The sequence below is a fragment of the Gouania willdenowi genome, unplaced genomic scaffold (genome assembly GCF_900634775.1).
Source record: "Gouania willdenowi unplaced genomic scaffold, fGouWil2.1 scaffold_319_arrow_ctg1, whole genome shotgun sequence".
In the NCBI taxonomy this organism is placed as follows: Eukaryota; Metazoa; Chordata; class Actinopteri; order Blenniiformes; family Gobiesocidae; genus Gouania; species Gouania willdenowi.
Genome location: NW_021145080.1, coordinates 9612 through 34052, shown reverse-complemented (window position 1 = coordinate 34052; position 24441 = coordinate 9612). Strand labels below are relative to the sequence as shown.

The 24441-nt window shown below is 44.0% G+C and overlaps 1 protein-coding gene and 1 long non-coding RNA gene across 2 annotated transcripts; both read right to left on the bottom strand.

Moving 5' to 3' along the window:
- Window positions 1-1652: 1652 nt before the first annotated feature.
- Window positions 1653-2297, bottom strand: LOC114459496 (uncharacterized). The gene is made up of 2 exons (XR_003673372.1): window positions 2268-2297; window positions 1653-1869 (listed from the first exon to the last, which is right to left on the bottom strand). It is a non-coding gene; the product is annotated as an uncharacterized LOC114459496 (long non-coding RNA).
- A 1007-nt stretch (window positions 2298-3304) lies between these two features.
- On the bottom strand, window positions 3305-24041 carry LOC114459495 (KICSTOR complex protein kaptin-like; the record flags this gene model as incomplete). Its single annotated transcript, XM_028441729.1, has 11 exons — window positions 3305-3866; window positions 5073-5246; window positions 9677-9812; window positions 9940-10003; window positions 10071-10151; window positions 13438-13544; window positions 13866-13939; window positions 21913-21988; window positions 23588-23642; window positions 23783-23867; window positions 23935-24041. Coding segments are annotated over 11 exons (1070 nt in total), but the record flags the coding sequence as incomplete, so codon positions are not given.
- Between the last annotated feature and the right edge of the window lie 400 nt (window positions 24042-24441).

Genomic DNA, 24441 nt, shown 5'->3' with positions numbered 1-24441 from the left:
CAATCAGAGTCCTTGTTGGCAATGACGTCAGGCAGGCAACACGGAAACCAGTATTTTTCACCCGTTCAACCATTGAGGAGAAGCTAATCGTAGCGGTGTGTGACCACCGGGAGCTGTATGACACGGCCTGTTATTTTATCCAGGACCAGGACAAGGAAGGATTTGGTGTGGAGGAGAATCAGCGAGGAGGTGGAGCAGCAGGTAAATGTTCTCTCTGTAGTTTTCATCTTGAAAGTCGGCAGTGAGTGAGGATAGCATTAGCTAATGATAGCATTAGCCGCTAACACCAGCTATTTTCACTTATGGGTTATGAGAGGAAAAAAAAGTCAGGAGAAGCGTAGTGGGTCAGCTGCAGGAACATCCAAACTGTGGAAATACCCTGTGGTCATGTCCTTCATCGACCCCTTTGTTTCACCGCGAGAGACAAGCAGCAACATGGGGCAGAGGGTTGAGGAAGACAGGACCACAGAGTATGGTCAACCATCAGAGACTGGAGGTTTGTTTATCAGTGCAGACATATAGAAATATATACCAGGTTAATATTCAGGCCTTTATGCATCACAGGGCTTCTTCTAGTGGGGGGATCTAAATCTAGTTTAGTGATTTAAAATCTATAGTCATGTGTTTCATATATTGTGTTTGCTGTCACTCAGAGGTAAACAATCAGATGAGTGATGGAGAAGGACAGGGAGGGGGAACAGATAGTGCTCAGGGAGCAGGAGAAGATGATGATGATGGTGATGGTGCTACAGCAGCATCTCCTGCAGAAACAAGTGCAGCCAAACCATCTGATATGAACATGACAGAAGTTGTTTTGCATTCTGTTATAAATAAAATGTATCTATAAATGCTTGGTATATCAGTGATGACAATGTTGATCATTACCTCATTTAATGTTTAATTAAAATATATCTATGATCTTATTTAAGTAACAGTGACTTGATAAGCTATTTATATATATATATATATATATATATATATATATATATATAATGTTTGTTTATTTTGAAGGAAAAAGAGCAAAGAGGCCCAGCCAAGGCTCTCCAAGAGAGGTGGAGCAGCTTATCCTACAGACCTTCAGGAGACCACCTCCTCACCACCAGCTCTGACTGAGGATGAGATGTTTTTCAGAGACCTGCTTCCTATCCTGCAAAAAGTGCCACCAGAATTTAGGGAACGTTAAATTTCAAAGTTTTAAACTTCTTGATTATCATCTGGTAACACTAAATTTGGAATATTTTAATTAGGTTTTGGATTGGGCTGGATGGGCTGGGGTGGGCGGCACTCTTTGCATGGCAGGAACCACATTGTGAATAGTTGTTTATACTAGTTTGTTTATTATGTAAGTATTATAATATTGAAGTAAACAGTTTGTTTAAAATTGAGGTATTATATTGTTAATGTACATGGTGTTCTTTCAGAATTGTTGATTAAAAACACATTTTAAAGTGTACTTTTGCTTTCTTTTTAATTTCTATCAATGCATCTTAACAGCTATGTGTTCACCACATCAAGGTTATATATTTTGTTCATACAAGAATATATAGTTTCCTCATATTGATTCTCTGTGAGACCTTTAATGCCTTTAATTAATTTCAGAGGTGAGGTTTCTGTGATTATTTCTTTCTGGTTAAAAATGAAGCTGACAGACGTTTCTCTCCCCATTCTTCCATATTTATTATACACATGTTAATACAGTAGGAAGTTTGCTCTATAGAGGTAGGTGGTTGGCTCTTTAAATAGTCGTTTTGGGTGTGCTGGTGGAATATGTCTAGCCATGGAACGGCTCCTGCAGAGAAGTACGATGTGAAGACCTCTCGTCCATAGCTGTTAGCTGTGGTCCTGAAGGAGTCACCTGTGGCCAGATACCTGCACAGTGAACAACATAGAAAAGCTCAGATCATTGATAATCAGATATATATAATGTGGGTGTGTCTACGTGTGCATAAAAGGTGGAGAGATTAGAGAGAACAGGTCTTATCTGCCAGATGACAATAATTAACAGTAGTAAATAAATAAATATTTATTAATAAGAGTTAAAAACAATAAATATTAATGAAACAAGCCTCATCTTCCAGAATAGATCTCCAGAGGACAAAAAATAACAATAGTAAATAATTTATTATAATGATTAACTTTTATTTTAGTTGTAATATATTTATGATAAAAAAAATAATAAAGCAGGGATTAATATAGTATCTCTTTATTGTGTATTTGAGAGATGTGTCTGATGAATCATGGCATCTTCGGTTGCTTATGAAACTTACCGGAGACAGACACACAGTCGTTCGGCTGCAGAGATGGAGCTCCGGTAGTTGGTATCCTGCCGGGACATCCGTGGGCCAATCCGACCCAGCAGGTCGTCGAATCGGGCGCTGGTCATCCACAGGTACCGCTGGAAACAGTCATCATCCAGGCGTAGCTCCTGAAGCAGGCAGTGAAGCTCACCCAGTTGGATGTGGCGCTGGTTAACCTAGTGAAGCCAGGAAAGCCGACGTTCCTTCCGAGGTTAGGAGCAGTGAATTAACGGAGGTCCTCCATAGTTGATGGTGGAAACAAACAGAGCCTGCTTGTCGCCGTTTGGGAGTCTGGTGGGCGGAGCTTCGCTTCAGACGCGAATGAAGCGAATAGGGAAACATTTTATGATCCCGCGAATCCTGCGGAAGGTTTCGCGCGACAGACGCGAACAGTCCCGCAGAAAACGCGTTTGGTGTGAACGTAGCATAACCCCCTAACCCTTGACAGAATTTTTAAAAATTTTACTCTGGCCAAAAAATGTGCACAAATTTTGAGTTTTTTTTAGGCGAGCGGCTACATGCTAAGTGCTATCAGGTTGGGTCATATATCAGACTGTCGGGTCAATCCAGGCGGTTCTTTGGTACCTATTGCACATATTTGATTTTTGTTCACAAAAAGAGTTATTCCCAAAAAACCTCAATTTTTGGCCGTTTCGGGGTGGTTTTTTCCCCTAGAACCTAACCCTAACCCTGCTAGAAGGATGGAACCAATGTACGGGCTTTCCAACGGTACCACCCATGAGTCTCTACGAGCTTCTGTTCCAAAATTAGCATTTATATCAAATTTGAAAAATCGCAATATCTCAGGAAGTGAAAGGGCTAGAGACATTGGGGTAGTACCGCTAGAAAGGTACATGAGTTACCTATATGTCTACCAAGTTTCAAGTTTCTGTTTTATTCCTGTAGGAAGTTGCAGCACTTTGAAGTTTTAAAAATGCAACGCTAACCTTCCCCTAACACTAACCCAAATCTTTTAATGGTCACACACACACACACGCACAGACAAGTTTTTGTATTTTGTGATTTTATTTTGTTTGTAAATCTGTATTTGAGAGTGCATTGAGGAGCCAGTGTTTATGAGACGTGGAACAGCTGCAGAACTTAGACTATGTAGAAGGAATCACCACGTGTTTGAGTTAGTAATCAGATTACTGCTTTACAACAACCTTGATATGTCTGAATATTTCTCTGCAAACTGATTCTCAGCTGTAACTTTGTCCTGTTCAGCTGAAAATGAACCAACTCCAAAAGTAGAATGAGCTGCTATAACTTATGAGGCAGCAGATCCAGACCATGTGCCATCACTCTATAGTTAGTATAGTTAGTATATTGATCCACCATTGGCAGTGGAACAATTAAAGTTTGAACTCTTTTAACGTGTTGATCAATTAAATCAGATCAAAGTCAGAGAAGAATGAATAACAGTTAATGACTGATGATTTGATCTCTGTAGAAACACTATGAAGGTGTTGGCTCCTCCTCCTTTGCCGTCTCTGAGCTCACAGTCAGTGATGACACCCTTTGGGTGAGCCGCTCCAACACTAGGTCAGCACTACTGCTCAAACTGTGCTGGAAACACACAAAGCATGGACGTGTGTCAAATGCAAATTCAGCCCTTTCGAGCATAAAATTAGGCCCAAAGGATAAAGTAAAAATGACAGAAAAAACATTTTGCACATGACCAATTATTCAGTTGTAAATACAGTATCTCAGTCTCCCCCAAATACACAAAACCTATTAAAATCCACAACATTTGCAGAGCTCAGTTTTCCAGTTGTAATGTCAGGAATTTCAAACATTTGACCATCCCAGCCTGTGATTGGCTTATCTGGTTAGATCTCTGAAGCTAAGCAAGTCTGGTCCTGGTTAGTAGATGATGGAGACCACTGAGAATTCCAGGTGCCACAGTGGCTGCAGTGGTGTCTGTCATTGTGTCCTTGGGCAAGGCACTTCACCCACATTTCCTAGTATTAACGTAGTGTGAGTGAATGTTGGTGGTGGTGGGAGGGGCCGATGGTTCACTATGGCAGCCTCGCTTCCATCATTTTTCTACAATAGTAGCTTACCACCACTAAGTGTGGAGTAAAAGAATAATGCCTTAATTCTGTAAAGCGACTATGAGTGTCTATGATTTCCCCAAATTATGGAAATTTAAAGTGAACAACCAGCAGGAACTGATATGCTCACATACTTTATCATTTATACATAATGTAGATGTAGAAGTGCAAACTAAGGCACATTCATGTTGAATCTGTGGCAAACTTAAGGTCAAATTGAACTGTGTTCAGGTGCTGCTAAAGCTTCTGGTTCTTGTTGTTCTGCTCAACACTTCATTCCATACTCCAACTGTTGGCATTGTAGGCTGTTTTTAATCTTATATTTTGTTGTATAAATGTCAGAGTGACTTCCCTCTAATAAACAATTGTAATAACTGGGTTGTTTGTGACACTTCTTACATCATGAACTGAAACAGCTGGCCCTGCCCCTTCTCTCCCATATAAACTGGTAGGAAGGACTTGTACTTCCTGCTCTCTGTGAGGACAAACAATGACGCAGCTGCTTTCTGACTGGGCGTGTCCTAACTGCTTCAGGAGCCCCGCCCATTATCAAGGGATTCTTTAATTTCCAGAGCATAATTGTGTGAAAGCCCACGTTGTAACACATGCTGTGTGTTAGGACAACGTTATTCAGTTTTTTTGGGGGGGCTCTTACTTCTGCAGGTGAAATGAGTTGAACACACTAACAGGTGTGTTTATATCACAGCTGGTGGAGTACCTGTAAAATGTGCAGACCCTTCAGTGTGAGCACAGCCAGTTCCTTCAAACCATCTCCTGTCAAATCCAAGTAGATGATAAACAGCAAAGGACTCTTGAAGCTCCGCCTCCACTGCAAATTAAAGTGTCCCTCTTTGTCATGTCCTGCATGTTGGTATTTGTAACAGAGAAGCTCCTGCAACACAAACATGTCCACATGTAAGAATGTCTCCATGAGCACACTGATGTTCTCACGTTCCTCTCCAGGATCTACCAACACATTTACTCAAAACACATGGTCACTAATATGTGACAACGAGCCAGAAGAGTGACTTATTTTTCCCCTGATGGAGCTAGAAGTTCTCCTGGAGGTTTTTATATGTGAATATGAACCTGTTCTAAAGGGGAAAAAAGCAGCAGCACGGCAGCAATTAGCATAGCTAGTAGCATCATTTAGCGTAGCGAGTAACAGCACCTTTAGCGATGATGCTAATGCAGGAGAACCTGCCTCCAACAGACAGGACACAGGAGGAGAACTATCCAGGGGACATGAGGAGGACTCAGGTTAAAGTTCTGATATAGACATTAAGATATAGACATTAAGACAGAGGCTCAGTTCAAAGCTAAGATGATCTGCTGTTTTAGGTTTATGAAAGAGGATTAGGGTTAACCCTAACCCCAGTGGAAGCAAACATGTCCCCAGGAGTTTAACGGAGTTGAGCTGACTCAGCACTTTATAAAACACAGGGAAACAGACTCAGATCAGCACACACAAGGTTTGACTGTTGTTGTGGACATGCTAGAATTCATCCCAGTACACAAAATTGATGCAATCAAATATACAATCTATCAACTGCTTTATGAGAATACTGAGCGAGATGTATAGAGGTCACAGAGTTCCTCTTCCTAGAAAAGTAGACGCAGGCTGCCTCCGGATAGTCCCTCCTATCTCCTTTCCTATCCACTTTTCCAGAACCCCATGGAAGACATCACAGGATTAAGGAAAGGTGTTAGGAAAAGGCCATCACGTTTGTTTTAACAATCAGACGCACTTCCACTAAGTGACATAATAATCTACTTATCGTGAGTTTCCGTGAGCACATGGGTGTGCGTTTCCCTTTAAATGTTGTTGTCGTAAGGAATTGTGGGTCAGCATTAGGGATGGGAATTAAGAATTTAACGATTCCGATTCCAATGTTGATACTGCTTATCGATTCGATTCCTTACAGATTCTCATTGGGTGAGAAAATTAAATAATACTAATGATTTGTTTGCTTTAACTCTTATATTATCTTTGTCTCTTTAATTTCCTGCAGGAATATCAGCTCTCTTTTAATCCACTAGGTATAGATTGTTTTAACTGGATAATAATATATACAAAAGCGCTATATAAAATTAATGAATTATTTATTTATTTTATTTATTCAGTTTATTTCCGACATGGTTACATTCACTTTTTTTTTTTTTTGTACATGCCGAAAAAGGAGACGAGAGAAGCAGTTTGCTTATCTGGGTCCCGTCCCCTGTTTTACCATCGCAAATTTACATGGGTTTACATGTCTCTCTGGTCAAACATTCTTGAGTTGTTCTGAACAGTCCTTTCTTGTGTATTCTCATCTGTAGTCAATGTTTTTTTTTTTTTTTTTTCCTCCTTCTCTCTATCGTTGTTCGTGTTGGCCTTGTTCCCTGCCAGACGTTGTTAGCATTCCTCCAGTTCAAGAATAGTTCCTCTTGCGAAAGTGTTTCGAAGTTTTTTTCCCTTTTCATCCATAATGTCACCACTCGGGAATGTCTCTTTAGGACACACAAGTTTGCAGCTTGTTTTGTCTCTACATCAAGGTTAATCCAGCTGTTGTTAGTTCTATTGGCAGTGTTGTATTTTCCACTGTTAGATTTAACAGTGGAAAATACATTATTATATCTTAGTTCATAAGCAAGGTAGTAATTTCATTGTACAGGAAAAGTGTTTCTAACTGCACATATGACAATAAACACTTTGAATTTAAATTTAATGTAATCCTTAATCACCCCACCACCTAGCAATTGAAATGAATAAATGACAGACCTTTTTTACTCTTGGTTTCCACATTTAATTCAGTCTCCGTAAAATAATCACAGTCTGAGTTTTGTTTCCAGTGTTTATATAGATCTGGGTCCATATCCATGATTACCATCAGTAATGTTGTTGTTTAGGTGGATCCTTCGTATTTTCCCAAGTCTTCCACCGTTTTGATGAGGATTGGTTTTCCGTTCTCTTCTCCCAGTGGTGTGATGTAAATTCTGCAGTTTCTTGTCCACATCCTTAGAATTTTTCCTCCTGTTTTTATTTGGCGTGCCTTCAATGCGATGCTTGCATTTTTTTTGTCAGGCTTTCATTAATAAAAACCTTCGTTTCCTTCAGCTTTCTTCCTTGCTTCAGTAGTTCTCCTTTGAATTTCATATTCGTGAAGGTTATTTTTACAGCTCTGTTATCATTTTTCTTTGGCAGGAGATGGCAGGAGTTGATGTTGTCAGGGTTCAGGACAATGTCCTTCGACTCCAGGTAGTCAATGACCTGTTGTTCAATCGATTTTGTTTCTTCGTCACTCGCGTAACTCCTGGGTTTTATCTTTAGGCCTGTGATGATGACATCTTTCTCTCTTTCCTTTTGTTCCAGCTGTTCAACCCTGGCGTTCAACAATTTTATCTCTTCAGCATTTCTTTCATTCTTTTCTTTCAGTACCTTTGCTTCGCTTTGTAGGTTTTCCAGCGTCTTTTCCAACGACTTTATCTCGGCAGATAGGTTTCGTAGACCCTCGCGTATCATCTCCTTGACCTCTTCCAAACCCGAATTGGGTTCTGAAGGGCCTCCCTGCGGTTTTTTCACCATTTTCCTTCAGTCTTGGGCCCAATTTTTCAGGCTGTTCAGTTGTAGCCAGCTGTAGCCAAGGTCGTGTTATCGGAGCGAATGAAAACACGTCTGCTCTCTCCAAAGACCAGAGATACCATACCATTATTATTATTACAACAACATATGACACATTTTGGCTGCAAACATTAGATAATATTTACAGTGCTCCTTTTGAACTTCAACAACTTGATCCAAAATGAATTCAAAAATAAAACAAATAATTATTCTGTAAAAAAAACATATTAACCAAAAGTACAGCTGCACTTATTGTTATGTGTTTAAACGGTAAAGCTTTAGTTTAGCCTTTGTCTACATTTCTATAAATAGACCTTCAGAGACGCCGTCCCTGTTGTTAAATGTGACGTCATCAGCTGTGTGTGTGTGTAAAAAAACAAACTAAAGACAACCATCAGTACCAGTCCGTCTCCAGTGTCTGATTACTTGTAATGAAGACATAAACTGGTGACGAGGTTCTTGCTGATGTTTGTCGTTTTCAAAAGAAAAGTTTGAGCAAAAAGCAAATTTAGCGCGAGTGTACAAAACCCGGAAGTGACTAGAGTAGCAACAGAGACGCTACAAACACAGCACAGAGAACAGCACAGCAGTGGGTGGAGGAGGTGGATTCTCCGCGGTGGACAGCAAACAACTACATGGTGGGAGGAGCTTCACTTGATGCTAGCATAAACACAATATACTGTACAGGACCTGGAGGAGTTTATCGTTACGTATTTGCAACCTAAGAGGAACCGATAAGTGGAATTGAAATATAAGCAAACAAACGATTCCTAGGAATTGGATTACTGGAAACCGGTTTTCCATTCCCATCCCTAGTCAGCATTATCTCGTCTCCTTTGGTAAAGAACGTATCAGTGTTTCCTAGGCTAAAGGAGGTAAAAAAGGAAGCATTGAGCCTATTTTCCTGAGCTTAAAGAGAACTCAGACGCTCCTTATCAAGGCCACCACGTAAACACTTCTGGGGTGAAGGAACAGTTGATAAGAAAGGAATCAGGAGGGACTATTCGGATGCAGCCGCAGTCTAGCCATGTTGTAAACAATGGCTACTTCTTCTACTGTACTTTTGCACCATGGTTGGTGTGTGTTTGTAGTACACTGCCCCCCTGCAGTTTGGGAGCGGAAACCGCAAGGAGTATAAATGTCACATGCGTTGTTTCATGTGGATTCCATGCGTCTCATTTCTGCACAGCACAATGATGCGTCAAGCATTAAACAGCCTTTTTTGGCCCTATGGCTGTAAAAGTTTCTAAATATTTAGTATTTGTGAGTTTTTGTATTTTTAAAGTTTAGTTTCCTTTGTGGCCAAATTAGCTGTGGTTTAGTGCTATCCTTGGTGCTTCTTTAATGCTAATTCATCATTCTTTTATCAAATATTTAGGTTAATTGGTTGTTTGTGTTATTATTAGGTCATTTAGTTAGGAAAAGGTTGCAGAAAAAGATAAAAACAAGATATTTGGGGAAGGGTCTTGGCAGGACTCCTGGGGCGGGTTGTTGAGGTGGAGGGCGGAGCTATGGCTGGCTCCCTTATCTTTGTGTGTACAGACAGGAATTAATAAATACACTACTGATACTTTACAGATAAATCCTATTTTCTACTTTTCATTATTATTCAATGCTTTCAGGACAAAGTAAACAATGTCTAAGTATGCGTTCAATAGAACAAAGTGATGAATAATCAGAGGTACTGATCAGTGACAGTAATGGTGTTAATAAAGTTGTACCTGACCGTACGTTCCCAGCAGAACCTCCCTCTGACCATCAAAGTCCAGGTCCATGACCCGAGCACACAGAACCACGTCCCACTGGTCACTCTCTGGAAGACAGGAGAACGACGACAGACCCAGATGCTCCACATCTCTGACACACACACACACACACACACACACACACACACACACACACACACACACACACACACACACACACACACACGGTACAAATCAACCAGGTTGAGTGATCTCCTATAATGAATCAATAGTCCTACCTGTAGACCACTGCCATCTCCACAGTGCTGCTCACTAACAGGTGATAACCTTCTGTTTGAGCATCTGAGGACAGGACCAGAGTCAAAGACACGTGGAACCCAATAGAACCTTTAACAGAACTCACACGTACTGGACTCAGAGCAGCTCAGAGGGAACAGCAGCACACTGGAGATAGGGCTGTCAAAGTGAGCTCTCCAACTCTGCACAACCTCTGAGAAACAAACAAACAAACAAACAAAAGGAGGGATAACAAACTGAGTCTATCCATAAACTCTGGATCAACATACCCCACGATGGGAAACTCTGGGTATCTGATTCCATTACAGCTGATACGAAGTGGATCAATCAACCCTGAGTATGTAAACCTTGGGTTACTAACGTGCACAAGCACCATAAAAATCCATCAGCAATGGTGCAGTCCGCAAGATGGAGGAGGGAGGACTTAACATCAAAGCCTTCAAAATCTCTCCCCAAGAGGAGCTAACAAGCAAACGTTAGCCCAACGGCAACATCACATTATTAATATAACATGCACTGTTAAAAGGATAACCCTAAGGCAAACAGGTCCCAGGTGACGGGTCCGACTAAGAGCGGTTCAATAGCCAAATATGTATATGAAAAAACAAAGATTGGCGCTACCGGGGCCCCACCTTGGAGCCAGGACCGGGGTTGGGGCTCGAGTGCGAGCGCCTGGTGGCCGGGGCTTTGCCCACGGGCCCCGGCCGGGCAGAGCCCGAAAGGACGACGTGGGCCCGCCCTCCCGTAGGCCCACCACCCGCAGGAGGGATCATATGAGGCCGGTGCAATGTGGATCGGGCTGTCGTCCAGGGAGGGGGCCTTGGCGATCTGATCCCCGGCTACAGAAGCTAGTGTTAGGGACGTTGAATGTCACCTCTCTGGCGGAGAAGGAGCCTGAGCTTGTGTGCGAGGTGGAGAAGTTCGGACTAGATATAGTCGGTCTCACCTCGACACATAACAAGGGCTCTGGAACCAGCCTTCTCGACAGGGGTTGGACTCTCTTCTACTCTGGAGTCGCCAATGGTGAGAGGCGCCGGGCCGGGGTGGCTATACTTCTTGCCCCCCGACTTAGTGCCTGTACGTTGGAGTTTACCCCGGTAGACGAGAGGGTAGCCTCCCTCCGCCTTCGGGTGGGGGGACGGATTATTATGACTGTTGTTTGTGCCTATGGGCCAAACAGCAGCTCGGAGTATCCACCCTTCTTGGATTCCTTAGAGGGAGTACTGGAGAGTGCTCCTTCTGGGGATTCCCTCGTTCTGCTGGGGGACTTCAACGCTCACGTTGGCAGCGACAGTGAGACCTGGAGGGGCGTGATTGAGAGGAATGGCCCCCCTGATCGGAACCCGAGCGGTGTTTTGTTGTTGGACTTCTGTGCTCATCACAGATTGTCCATAACAAACACCATGTTCAAGCATAAGGGTGTCCATATGTGCACTTGGCACCAGGACACCCTAGGCCGCAGTTTGATCATCGACTTCGTAGTCGTCTCATCGGACTTACGGCCGCATGTCTTCGACACTCGGGTAAAGAGAGGGGCGGAGCTGTCAACTGATCACCACCTGGTGGTGAGTTGGCTTCGATGGCGGGGGAGGATGCCGGTTAGACCTGGCAGACCCAAACGTATAGTGAGGGTCTGCTGGGAACGCCTGGCAGAGTCTCCCGTCAGAAGGAGCTTCAATTCCACCTCCGGGAAAACTTCAACCATGTCTCGGAGGAGGCGGGGGACATTGAGTCCGAGTGGGCCATGTTCCGTGCCTCTGTTGCTGAGGCGGCTGATCGGTGCTGTGGCCGCAAGGTAGTCGGTGCCTGTTGTGGCGGCAATACCCGGACCCGTTGGTGGACACCGGGGGTGAGGGATGCCGTCAAGCTGAAGAAGGAGTCCTACCGGGCCTTTTTGGCCTGTGGGACTCCGGAGGCAGCAGACAGGTACCGACGGGCCAAGCGGAGTGCAGCCACGGCAGTCGCTGAGGCAAAAGCCCGGACATGGGAGGAGTTTGGTGAGGCCATGGAGAACGACTTCCGGACGGCTTCGAAGAGATTCTGGACCACTATCCGGCGTCTCAGGAGCAGTGCACCGTCAACACTATGTAAGTTGCGGATGGTGCGCTGCTGACCTCAACTCGAGACGTTGTGGATCGGTGGGGGGAATACTTCGAAGACCTCCTCAATCCCACCGACACGCCTTCCAATCAGGAAGCAGGGCCCAGGGACCCGAGAGTGGGCTCTCCTATCTCTGGGGCTGAGGTTGCCGAGGTGGTTAAAAAGCTCCTCGGTGGCAGGGCTCTGGGGGTGGATGAGATCCGCCCGGAGTTCCTCAAGGCCTTGGATGTTGTGGGGCTGTCATGGCTGACACGACTCTGCAACATCGCGTGGACATCGGGGGCAGTGCCTCTGGATTGGCAGACCGGGGGTGGTGGTCCCTCTTTTTAAGAAGGGGGACCGGAGGGTGTGTTCCAATCATAGAGGGATCACACTCCTCAGCCTCCCTGGTAAGGTCTATTCAGGGGTACTGGAGAGGAGGTTCCGCCGGATAGTTGAACCTCGGATTCAGGAGGAGCAATGTGGTTTTCGTCCTGGCCGTGGAACTGTGGACCAGCTCTACACCCTCAGCAGGGTCCTTGAGGGGTCATGGGAATTTGCCCAACCAGTCCACATGTGTTTTGTGGACCTGGAAAAGGCATTTGACCGTGTCCCTCGGGGATTCCTGTGGGGGGTCCTCCGGGAGTATGGGGTATCGAACCTCCTGATCGGAGCTGTTCGTTCCCTGTATGACCGGAGTCAGAGTCTGGTCCGCATTGCCGGCAGTAAGTCGAAATCGTTTCCGGTGAGGGTTGGACTCCGCCAGGGCTGCCCTTTGTCACCGATTCTGTTCATAACTTTTATGGACCACGGAAAGTCACGCTACTGCGATCACACACACTTCCAATCAACAAGTGTAAATTAAAGTGCTCATATGAGCTGAAACGTTGACCTTATGTCCTCTCCCCTTCTTATTTTTTGCGGCTCAAACAAGCCTGGTCCCAGATATCGGCTCTCAGAGGTGCTTGACCGAGCGGAAGGGGGCGGGGGCTGTGATCAACAGCTGTCAGACACAATCCTGGCTCTAATTGGTTTTTTTTTGCTCGGTCACGGTGCATTCTGGCAATCTGCCAAAGGCAGCAGGAGCAACAGGAGCAACAGACAGGACTCAATGAGCCTGTTTTTTCCCCACAAACTACTAGTTTAATGTAATGCTGTCCTTACATAGTGACAGCTTTAGCAAATATAATAAAACGTCACTTTTATAAGAGTTACGAACTGCACATTCAATAGAGCAAAGATACCACAAACTCAGAGTTTGAACATACCCCTCAAGTGTGCTGTGGTTAGGGTGAGACCCTGAATGCAACACTCTTCTTATTGATCTGCAGAATAAATTACTCCCCCTCCAGCTCAGAGAGTAGCAGCCGTTAGCACAACAAGGCTAACGTGTTCCTCACCCGGCCCCTTCTGATCCACCACAGCCAATCCCACGCAGCCGTTCTCACAGCCGAACACCGAGAGGCGCCGCCCACCGCTGATGCTTAGCATATCCATCCATAGCACGCTGAGGAACAGGAAGTCACAACATGATCTGACAAATCAAAAACCATGAGAGCAAACTGCAGCCAAACACTGACTGTGTGTGTGAACGTGTTTAGTATTCAATAAAAACTATTTAATTAACCTCAGCGTCACTAACTGATGTTTAATGGGAATTTTGCAAAAACATGAAAAAAACAAAGACTGAGTTTTAAGGATGTAAAGCATTGGTCATAAAGTTACTTCTTTAAAACTTAAAAAGCATCAACAAATGAAATTTTTGTGGTTAGTAAACCTGGCGAGTACTTGTGTAACTAAATGAAGCATAGTAATCAGAGTAACTCACTTGCTGGGAAGCTCCTGCAGTTCAGGGAAGAGTTTCTCCACCGGCTGCTCCTCAAACTGATGTAAGGAGGCGTTCTGTGGGCGGAGCCAAACATCTGCATTAACACTGATGCTAAAAGTCCAGCTGTGTGGTCTGCTAATATTCTCCTCATGGTCTACTCATGTTTTCTTCTGTGTGACACACTCATCGGGGACATGGAACACTCAACACATTATGAGGTTAGGGACCAGATGTTAGGGACCAGGTGTTAGGGACCAGGTGTTAGGGACCAGGTGTTAGGGACCAGGTGTTAGGGACCAGGTGTTAGGGTTATTTATAAATGCAGTGTACGTTAAAAAAAAAAGCGTACGCCACTTATAAGCAACGTTTGGGGCTTAAAAAAAAAACCTGGTGAAATAATGTTTCCACCTCCAAGGCAGTTCTGACCCTGCCGTACGCCCAAAATCATGAGAAAAGGGAAACTCCGCCCCCAACAGGAGAAGGATGAAATTATAAACAGCTCTGTGATATAGATACATTAGTGTGAAATAATTAAACATTGCACATTCCACAACACATATGAAGGATAGATTTGCAAAAACGAAGGAGGAATAAATGAAACTAACGCCCCAGAGTGACATGCGCACGCTGCAACACCTGTAGCCGTTATAAAAAGGAACGCACTCACAATGTGTGTAAGAGAGGTTCGGGGCCTCTACAGGGTGCATGGAATAGAGCCGGTGACACTATGAGAGTGTGACTCCTCACCTCAGCCTCTTGAGGTTACGTTATTGCAGTAGTCAAAACCTTGATTGAGATTCGATATCGATAACCGTCGCAACCTGGTGGTTTCCTAATCTATCGAAAAGTCCGTACTATGCTAGCAACTGTTTTGGAAAAGCTCCAAGTGATTTCTGAAGGATGCAGGGCTCTGAACTCAGACTCATGTGTTGAATGAAGCAGAGCTGCTTATGGTTCGTCTACACGTTATGGATAACAACTGGGCCTGTATCAAAAACACATTGTTTTATCTCCCTTTCGGCTCCCCAGCCAGCCAAGGCTAAAGCCAAGGTTGTCTCATCTCTTATCACCAGAAAGTTTCTGCAGATGGCGGCTCTGACCCCCGCTCCTTCCCTACATTCCCACCTGGAACTGTTGACGCTGAACTGTTGTCACACGTTATCTGGCTGTTGTCAGTAGCGTAGCTACAGGTCTTCACTTTCAAATGCCTTCTTCGGCCATCTTCCTGCCCCCCCTCCCATCCGTGCTACTTGGAGGAGTGGTAGCAGCACCTATTGGCAGATTGTCATAGTGTGCGTTAACACTTAATCACATTCTGTTATTTGTTTACTGAATGCTGAGTTTGTAACAATTGTCACCGTCAGAATCAGAGGCATTGTCAGAATTGTGATTTTGTAGTTTCACTGCAGATCCATTCCTCTATTCTTTATTAGAGGGAGAATAGGGGCTGTCTGTAAACCCAAGGAATTCCTCTTCATCCGACTCCTCATTGAAGATTTCAAGAAGGCGTTTTGTCTCCTGCTCCTGTAGGTCCCGAGCGGTCGGATAACAAGGTTTGAGACGAGAATTGTGGACAACTTTTAAGTCTTTGCCGGAATCTTCTAAAACAACTTTATAATTCACAGGTCCAGTTTGTTCCACTACTCAATATGGCCCTTGCCATTTTGGGGCTAATTTAGCGGCAAATGATTTTTCAGCCTTGGATAGAGGATGGGCTCTCAACCAGACTCTGTCTTTCTCCTGAAACTCAAGATCACGTCGGTTTTTGTCGTAGTTTCTTTTCTGTCGTTGACGAGCAGAGTCCAGATTTTTTCCAACAAAGGAAGAGAGATCTGTTAGCTGTGTGATTTTTGTGTATGGAGGCGTGTCGGGAGCAGTATCTTGAGGTTGTAACATTACATCCAAAGGTCCTCTGAGGGAGCGACCAAGATTAAGCTCTGCAGGAGAAACTCCTGTTGACTCCTGGACTGCAGAGTTAATCGCGAACCGGAACTCAGCCAAGTGTTTGTCCCAATGTTTATGATTGTCACCAACATAGGATGCTGTCATTGATTTTAGAGTACGGTTCACCCTCTCTGTAAGGTTAGTTTGTGGATGGTACGCAGACGTTAACTTGTGTCCCACATTCCAGGTCTTGCATACAGTTTGGAAAACTGATGAAACAAACTGTGTCCCCTGATCCGACAGGATGTAGTCAGGAATGCCCCATCTGGTCAAGATGTCTTTAACCATGACCCGAGAGATGGCTTCAGCACTGGCCTTCCTGATGGGAAAACAGTTCAACCCACCGGGAGAAATAATCAACAAACACAAGGAGATAAACATTTTGGTTGGAGCTTTTGGGAAAGGGTCTCATCAAATCCACTCCCAGCATTTCCCAGGGACGGCGAGTTTGGGTTTGTTGTAGTTTTCCTGCTAGTTTTCTGTTCTCTGGCTTGTAACGTTGACATGTGTAACAGTTTTTTTACATGTTCTCTGACATCCCAGCTCATTTTTGGCCAGTAGACAAGATGTTGTAGCCTTCGATAGGTTTTGTGCCTTCCAAAATGTCCAGAGAGGGGATCTTGGTGGAAGTAGTCCAGTAACTGTGAGCGGAAGCCGGGAGGTATGTAGAGTTGGTAGATGGTTTTGTATGGGAGAGTGACGAGACGGTAGAGGAGATCATCCATGATTGTATATGAAGGGTCGGATGTAATGACTTGTCCAGTTTCTACTACTTTTTGATACAGAACCTGACATTCTGGATCTTCCTGTTGTGCCTTCCACAGGGCCTCAATTGAGACAGGAAGATCTGTTGCTGGTTTTGGATGAGCAGATGTGATGGTAGCACACACAGGTACGGTTGTATGGATGATTTCTGTAGGAGCTCAGGAAAGGGCATCCGGTACGGTGTTGTACTTTCCCTTTCTGTATTGGACAGTGAATGTGAATTCTTGAAGCCAGAGAGCCCACCTGATAAGTCGTGTGCTGGGTTTGGTGGTTTTGAAGACCCAAAGAAGAGAAGCATGATCTGTAACGACTGTGAACAGTCTACCTTCCAGGTAAGTTCTCCACTTCTCCACTGCCCACACTACTGCCAAACATTCCAGCTCAGTGGCAGCATAGTTTTTCTCTGCAGGGATTAGACTGCGGCTGGCAAAAGCAAGTACTTCTTCTGTTCCATAGTTAGATATCTGGACAAGCACAGCCCCAAGTCCAATCTCACTGGCGTCGGTGTATACCACAAAGGGAGCGTTGAAATTTGGATGGCCAAGGACAGGTGGTTTAACCAAATAATGTTTTAGGGTATTAAATGCTGTTTGGCATGCAGGTGACCAGCTGAATCGTGCACCTTTTTTCTTTAGCGCATTGAGTGGTTCAGAAATCTGGGAAAAGTTGGGGACAAATCGGTGATACCACCCAGCCATGCCCAGGAACCTTTGTAGGGCTTTGAGGTTGGTGGGTGCAGGGAAATTCTGCACAGCCTCAATCTTTTCTGGGTCAACATGGACTCCTGTAGCAGAGACAATATGGCCCAGGAATTTCAAAGAGTTTCTGAACAGTTTACTTTTTTTCATGTTCACAGAGAGGCCTGCAATTCGGAGTTTGTCTAGGACAGCTTGGACATCATAGTAATGCTGTTCCCAGGAAGAAGAGAAGATGATAATATCATCCAAGTAGACGAAGCAGATCATTCCCTTCAGCTCTCCCAGGGCTCTCTCCATGAGTCTCTGGAAGGTGGCGGGGGCGTTTTTAAGTCCAAATGGCATAACCTTAAATTGGAACAGTCCATGAGGGCATATAAAGGCTGTGATTTCCCTCACCTCTGGATCCATCTCCACTTACCAGTAGCCACTATTTAGGTCTAGTGAAGAGAAAACAGCAGCACCCGAGAGGCTATCCAATATCTCCTGGATTGTGGGAATGGGATAAGCATCCGTGACTGTGTTGTCATTCACTTTTCTGTAATCAACACAAAACCTGGGTTTCCCTACTTTTTTGGGAATCAGGACCACAGGCGAGGCCCATGCAGAGCAAGAAGGTTCAATGACATCATCTTTCAGCATGTCCTCGATGAGTTCCTTCATCACCTTTTGTTTTGGGAGGGAGAATCGATAGGGTTTCTGTCGAATGGGTACAGGACTGGTGAGAAAGAGCTGATGCTTCAGTATCCCAGTACGTCCTACTTTGGTTGTACACACATCTTTATTGTTACATAACAGGTTGTGTAATTGAGGTTTTACATGCTCCTCCAGGTGAGACTCCTCAACTGCCTTTAGCATCAGGTCTGAGTCTTCCAAAGGCTTGTGTGTAGGCAACACACAGTGGCTGATGGAGCTACCACAGAAAAGAAGGCAATGGAGGCGCCAGTCTCCCACTCCCCAGAAAAAGACCCTACACAAAAGTAGAATTTCTTTTCCACATTATCTCGGAACCAGTACATACCACCTGCAACGTCAATTTGCATACCAGTAAAAAACACAAAAACCAAACCAAGCAGGGCAGGAAAAGCCAAAGTTCTGGTGTCTAGGACCACCACAGCTATGAACCAGGTCTTATCCTGCAGGCTCACCTCCAGCTCTACCCACCCCAGGGCTTTCCTGGGTTGACCATCAGCAAGGAAAAGAGGGTCACCAATCCATGGGGAAAGCTTATCATCTGTAGTTTTGACATTGTTCCAGACATGTTCATTTAGTAGTGAATATGTGGAACCTGTATCAACAACCGCTTTTCCTGTCCAGTTCTTTACAGTCAAGGGCACTTTCAGCTGTCGTGGAAGGGCAGTATCCATGCTTCCTCCGGAGATGTTGAATTTTTTTGGGCCCTGCACAAAGAGAGGTGAGGTGACCCATGACGGTGATTGTTCTGAATAGGTCACAGTGTTCACTGAAGAATGGTTCTCGTGATCTGAGAAGTGAAATGGCTGTGGGTAGGTTTGATTAGAGTGGTTTTGACGATGGTGGGGTCACTGAGATGGGTGGCTGAGGGTGCTGTTGCTGCGAATGAAATTGTTGAGGATTGGATGGTTGCGGTTGGGGTTGTTGAGGGTGGGCTTGTTGATGGTATGATTGTCCGGGGGGCTTTGATTTCTTGTACTGATTATAATTTGGGCATGAATATGGAGCATGACTGGCTTTACATCTCCAACAGTAAACCAAAGGGGGAATGTTGTCTTTCTGCAAGGGTTGGTCATTAGCAGTATCCACTTTCTTTTTCTCTTTTTGTTTTACAATTAGTTTCTTCCGTTGTTCATAGTGAGTCTGACTCGCCCTGTCCTTTTCCAGTTGTTGTCCGAGCCTCACCAGTTCATCCACTGTAGTTACTCTGCCTCGGAGCTGGCTTGCTATATGGGGGCTGATGTTCCGGAAAATCAGCTTTAAGACGGCATCTTCCTGCATTTCAGGCTTCCACCTCTGACACAAAGAGCGGTACTGAACGCAAAATCTCTTATGCTTTCACCTTCGCCTTGAACTCTTGTCCTCACTCTCTCTGCCAGTTCATCTTCATAATCTTCTGACAAAAAGGCAGCACGGAACTTGTTTTGAAAATCTGACCATGTATGTGTTTAAATGTACCACATCCCACCAGTCTCTCGCTGTTCCTTGGAGAACATTTCTCAAAGTCGCCATCAACTCTTCATCCGTCAGCGGATTTAAAGCAAGAAAATCATTAAATTTTTCCAAGTACAAAAGTGGATCTGATTCATCTTCCATCTTCCCAAATGACGGAAACTGCAATTTCACAGGACACTTTCCTGTTATCCGTGCCCTGGCCTCAGACAACACAGGAGAACCCCTAGGAGACTGAAGCACACCTGTGTTATCAGTCAGTACGGTGGATTGGAGGCGCTGGGGTTGATCTTCCTCCAGCCGAACCTTTTTCGGTTCTGCTTGAACAGGGACTGTTGTAAGTGCAGATACATTCAGTGTTTCTTTCATAGACCCCAATTCTTGGGTCACGTAATCCATAGTTTGGGACAATTTCCCCATATCATCCTGCAAGTGAACAACTGATTGTGCGACTGGGGTCATGAACTCTTTGATGTCCTTTAACGTCTCTGTGTGATGGTGTGTTAAGCACCAGTTAAGGTTTGCTGCAAACTGATTCCTCAGAAATGTTGATTGTTTGTCCAGAGTTTCATTTAAGTATTGAAAGCGCTGTTCTACTGTTGCTGTGACATTTTTTAATAAAGTTGTAACTGTTTTTTCCAGCTCCTCTTTGTGTTGTATTTGCGTTTCCATTAGAATTACAAACTTTTCCTCCAAAGTTGCTTTTATTGTTTTATCAGTGTCGACTGGTTCCTCCATTAATTCAGTTGCGCATACAGACGAACAGCCATCCTGTTTTCCAACTTCATCCTGAGATGCCACTGCCAGAGGAATGAGAGGTTGAGACAGATCTGGGTTCAATGAAACACATAAATCCATATCTAATAAGGAATATGTGGTCCTTTTCTCTGCAGTTGGCTGAGTTCGACTGCAGTTTTGCGTTGAGGAGGCCATTTCAACAGGTGTTGAGAAAAAAACATCCATTCCCAAAAAAGTGAACTTTATTTTATTTATTTATTTCATAAATTCAGGGTTTTAGTGAGGGCCCCACACTGGGTGCCATTTTTGTAACGGGATGTCGTAAAGGAAAGGGTGCCAGTCAGCGTCAGGTCTGACAAATAATAATAAATTCAACTCAAAACAAAATGACTATAACCCGTACAAAACAGAAATAGTATAATGAACAATCAATACACATTTCCACAAAATACACCAGACATCAAGTTCAATTCAGTTTGTGTATTTCACAGGTAGTTTACATGATCAGTCCATTCCATGAAAATCCAGGTCGTATTTTACGCCACAATCGGTTTCGTGAATCCGTTCCCTTATTGCTCACACTCGAATGAAAAGGAAACTCGACTCCGGGTTTTACCACGGATCCCACCCTCCCGTCAGTAGAGTCTGGGTTCAGTTGGGGAATGCCACGTTAGTCACGGCTCGGTACTCAAGGCGACAATCGAAGGATAACTAGCAGTTCAGCAGCAGATCCACGCTGTTGCTGGCATGTCTGTCTCTCAGCAGTCCCAACGTGGATGCTTATGGGTGTTTTTAATAGCGCTCCACGGGTTGGCAGTGTGTGATCATTGGATGAACGGTGACAAGCGGGCGTGAATGGCTGGACCCGTGAAATGGAAAATAACCTCAAACAGCTGGAACGCTACACTCCATAACTGAAAGGGAAACTAAACACCTAATATAACAGGGCTTTCCTATAATGCGTAAAGACGCACAGTGGTTTATCAGTCACTGCTGGAGGACGAGGTGCGCGGGAGACTCTGGAGAGAGAAGATCTACAGAGACCAGCGACACCTATAGGCAGGACAAGGACCAGTTCTATGTCTGATAATGTATTTTTCACCTCAGTCACAGTCTGACGCTCTTAGGCAACGCAACGTGATCTTCCTTTCTATCATTCCTAACGTTCACTGTCACCATGTTACGCTCTGATGGGTGTGTCCACCTCAACTATTAATACCTCCAACTCACAGTGACAGAAATGGTTTTTATTTGCTCGTTTTCCCCCTCGAGCCACCGTCAAATTACTATTAGATAATATTAATTAAGGGCATTCACCTGACCTTTTATAGGCACCGTATGGGCAGAGCAAGGTGTTCCCTCAAGTGCAACAACTTTCCAAATCGACTGTGATTTAAAATAGAAATAGGCGTGGGACGAGCGTGCGCCCTCGTTTATAAGTCAGACCGGGTGCATCACGAAATGTCTGTACGTCCAGATTACATACAAAACCAATGGATGCAAAACCAGATGCAAAATCTTTCCTGTGCGGCGGTGCCGTCCAATCCGCACGTTACCCTTACCCAGGGTTACGTTACCCAGGGTAACCCTAACCCTGCGCTCTCCCTACCAGTAAAACAAGAAAGAAGAGATTTTAAAACATTTTAGACCGACGGAGAAGATACAACAGTGAAATCAACTGCAGATTCATTATTGAATCAGTGGATGTGAACAGGCCACTTAAACTAACAACAAGTGTGTAGAAGAAGAAACATTGTGACCTCTTTATAAAGGTGGATCCTCTGGTCATGGCCACTGAGCAGAAACACCGTCTCATTGTCTCCATCACACTGCACTCTGTCAGAGACAAACTCATCATCATCATCATCATGATAAGTGACAATTAAATAATGATTCGTGTGATCACATCTAAGGTGTCTGTGCACATTTACAAACAATAATAACATATCAGGTTGATCAATGCTAACTGAATATTCAAAAAAATACATAAACTGTTAGAATTTAGTCAACTATAAAATTAAATGTCAATGTAATTTTGTTGACTCAAATTAGACTATAACTAAAATAATCCAATTGATTAAAGTTTGATTAAAACTGAGTTGCATTTTAGTCATAAGACTATGACAAACTAAATCCAAATGTCCACTGGTTACAATTTCACACAAATGAAGCCTCTACAGGTTCTCCTGTCACCGTGGAAACCAACACACACACAAGCTTACGTTCAGCTCACAAATCTCTTTTGAAAAGTAGCAAAAGTTACCATGTGGACACTGGGAGAACATGCAAACTCCCAGTCTATCCCATGACATGCACCTTCTTGATGTGACGCAGAAGTACTAACTACTACAGTGCTGCCCCAATTTATGTACTCGGTGTGGTAGTTACCATGGAAACCGGGGCTTACGTACTCTGGAGCAGAATGCGCCCTCATTCCATTTAGCGAGTTTCCCTCTGATGAATATGTATAGTAGGCGGATATCGTGAGGCGCGCAGAAAAATGGGAGGACATGCAAAACAATAATGCAGTGGGAGCAATCCAATTCATCAAATCTGAAACTGTTTGCTGTGATTGTTTTAGCACGAAAAAAATAGTACGACTGACAGGCAGGTGCAAACACACAGATATTTGCTGCAATAAATGTTGACACAAAACACATCAAAGATGGAAAAAAAAAAGGTTTCAGTGAACCTTTCTAGTATAAGAAATAGATTCAAATAAAGCAATAATCAATATTAACAGCCACTGAATGAGAAAATAAAGTGTGTGTGTGAGGGAGAGGAAAAGCTTCACACCTGTGGCGGCGCGTTTGGAGTCTGGTGAGGCTGCAGTGCAGAGAATAATGCCGTGTACTGAGATCGAGAGTATGGTGACAGCACTACTCAGGAGGTCAGACCTGCTGGATGATGGTCAGTAGATCATCTTAAAATGGTGTTGATCGACTGATTGATAAACTGTGTTGCTGTATTAACTCAGATCAATAGGACGGTTTCTGTCCAAATCTGCCTATTTTTCATGGACTGATCAGCGCAAAGTTACAGGAGCTGAAGGAGCACCCACATTAAATAGGGTTTTAAAGTTGTTTTTTTTAAAAAAAAAAACAGCTTTTGTTTATTTAGTTTTCTACATTATTCAATATTTGTGCAGCAGACACAGAAGTTCATCTGCCTCCAATTTAACTTCCTCAAATGTCAGTACTTGTGTGCACTGATGTCTCCACATTAAACTAGCAAACACTCTTTTAAATAGGCCGTTCTGCACCAGTTCTGCTCGTGCACTAATGATTGCTGCAATCTTAGTGAATTCTGCGCAGCAGGTGAGGAAACTGCATCACTAAATGATTTAGGGAAGCAACTGGATTACCACCCTTTATTTCAGAGCTTAGTGAATCCGCCCCTGTGTGGTAGTTACCATGGAAACCATGGCTTACATACTCTGTGTGGTAGAGCTGAAAAGGCGTGAACTGCAGTTCCAGATTCAGGCAGCTTTCTGTACAGAAACAAAGATCAGCAGCGTGAGACTGAGGATCTGCACACGTCACACGGACAGCACACTGCGCTCCCATGGGCAGCGCACTTAACTCACGTGCACAGCGTGCTAAGCCCACGTGGACAGCACGCTTCACTCACGTGCGATGGACTCCAAGTTGAACTCTGATCCAGGCTCGTAGTCACAGTAGATGTTGAGGAAGGGCGTGGCCTTGTCTCCAGAGTCCTGCAGCAGATCAGAAGGGTCAGAGGTCACATGGTGAGGGGCTCCTCTACATCTGGAAATGACGTACCTTGATGAAGGTGATGCCCACCACTAGGCCTCGTTTAGGGGGCGTCTTGTTGAAGGCATCAATTGAAACTATCTCTGCATCAACTAAACAGAAGGTGAAAACATGAACTGATCAATAAGTCACATTAGGTTAAACTAAAGCTTTCTGATTAAAGATGATCTAATGCTTCAAACATCCAGTCACAATCATCAATCAAAGCCCATGAGAAATGGATTCAAACGCTTTAGGACAGTGGTTATTAAAGAGAGGTACGTGTACCCCTAGGGATACAGGAGCACATTGCAGGGGGTAGATTTAACAATTTGTTTAAAGATAATCAAGAAATTAATTTTTATGTTCCTGGTTCTTTTTTAGGCTATTTTTTGGACAAACTCACCACAAACTATGAGTACTATTGCTCAATGAAATAATAAAGTTTTTAGTAATTCATTGAAACAGAGTTATTTTATGATATAGAGGCTTTTTATAGATTTGATCACACTTCTGACAATAGGACACAAAAATTAG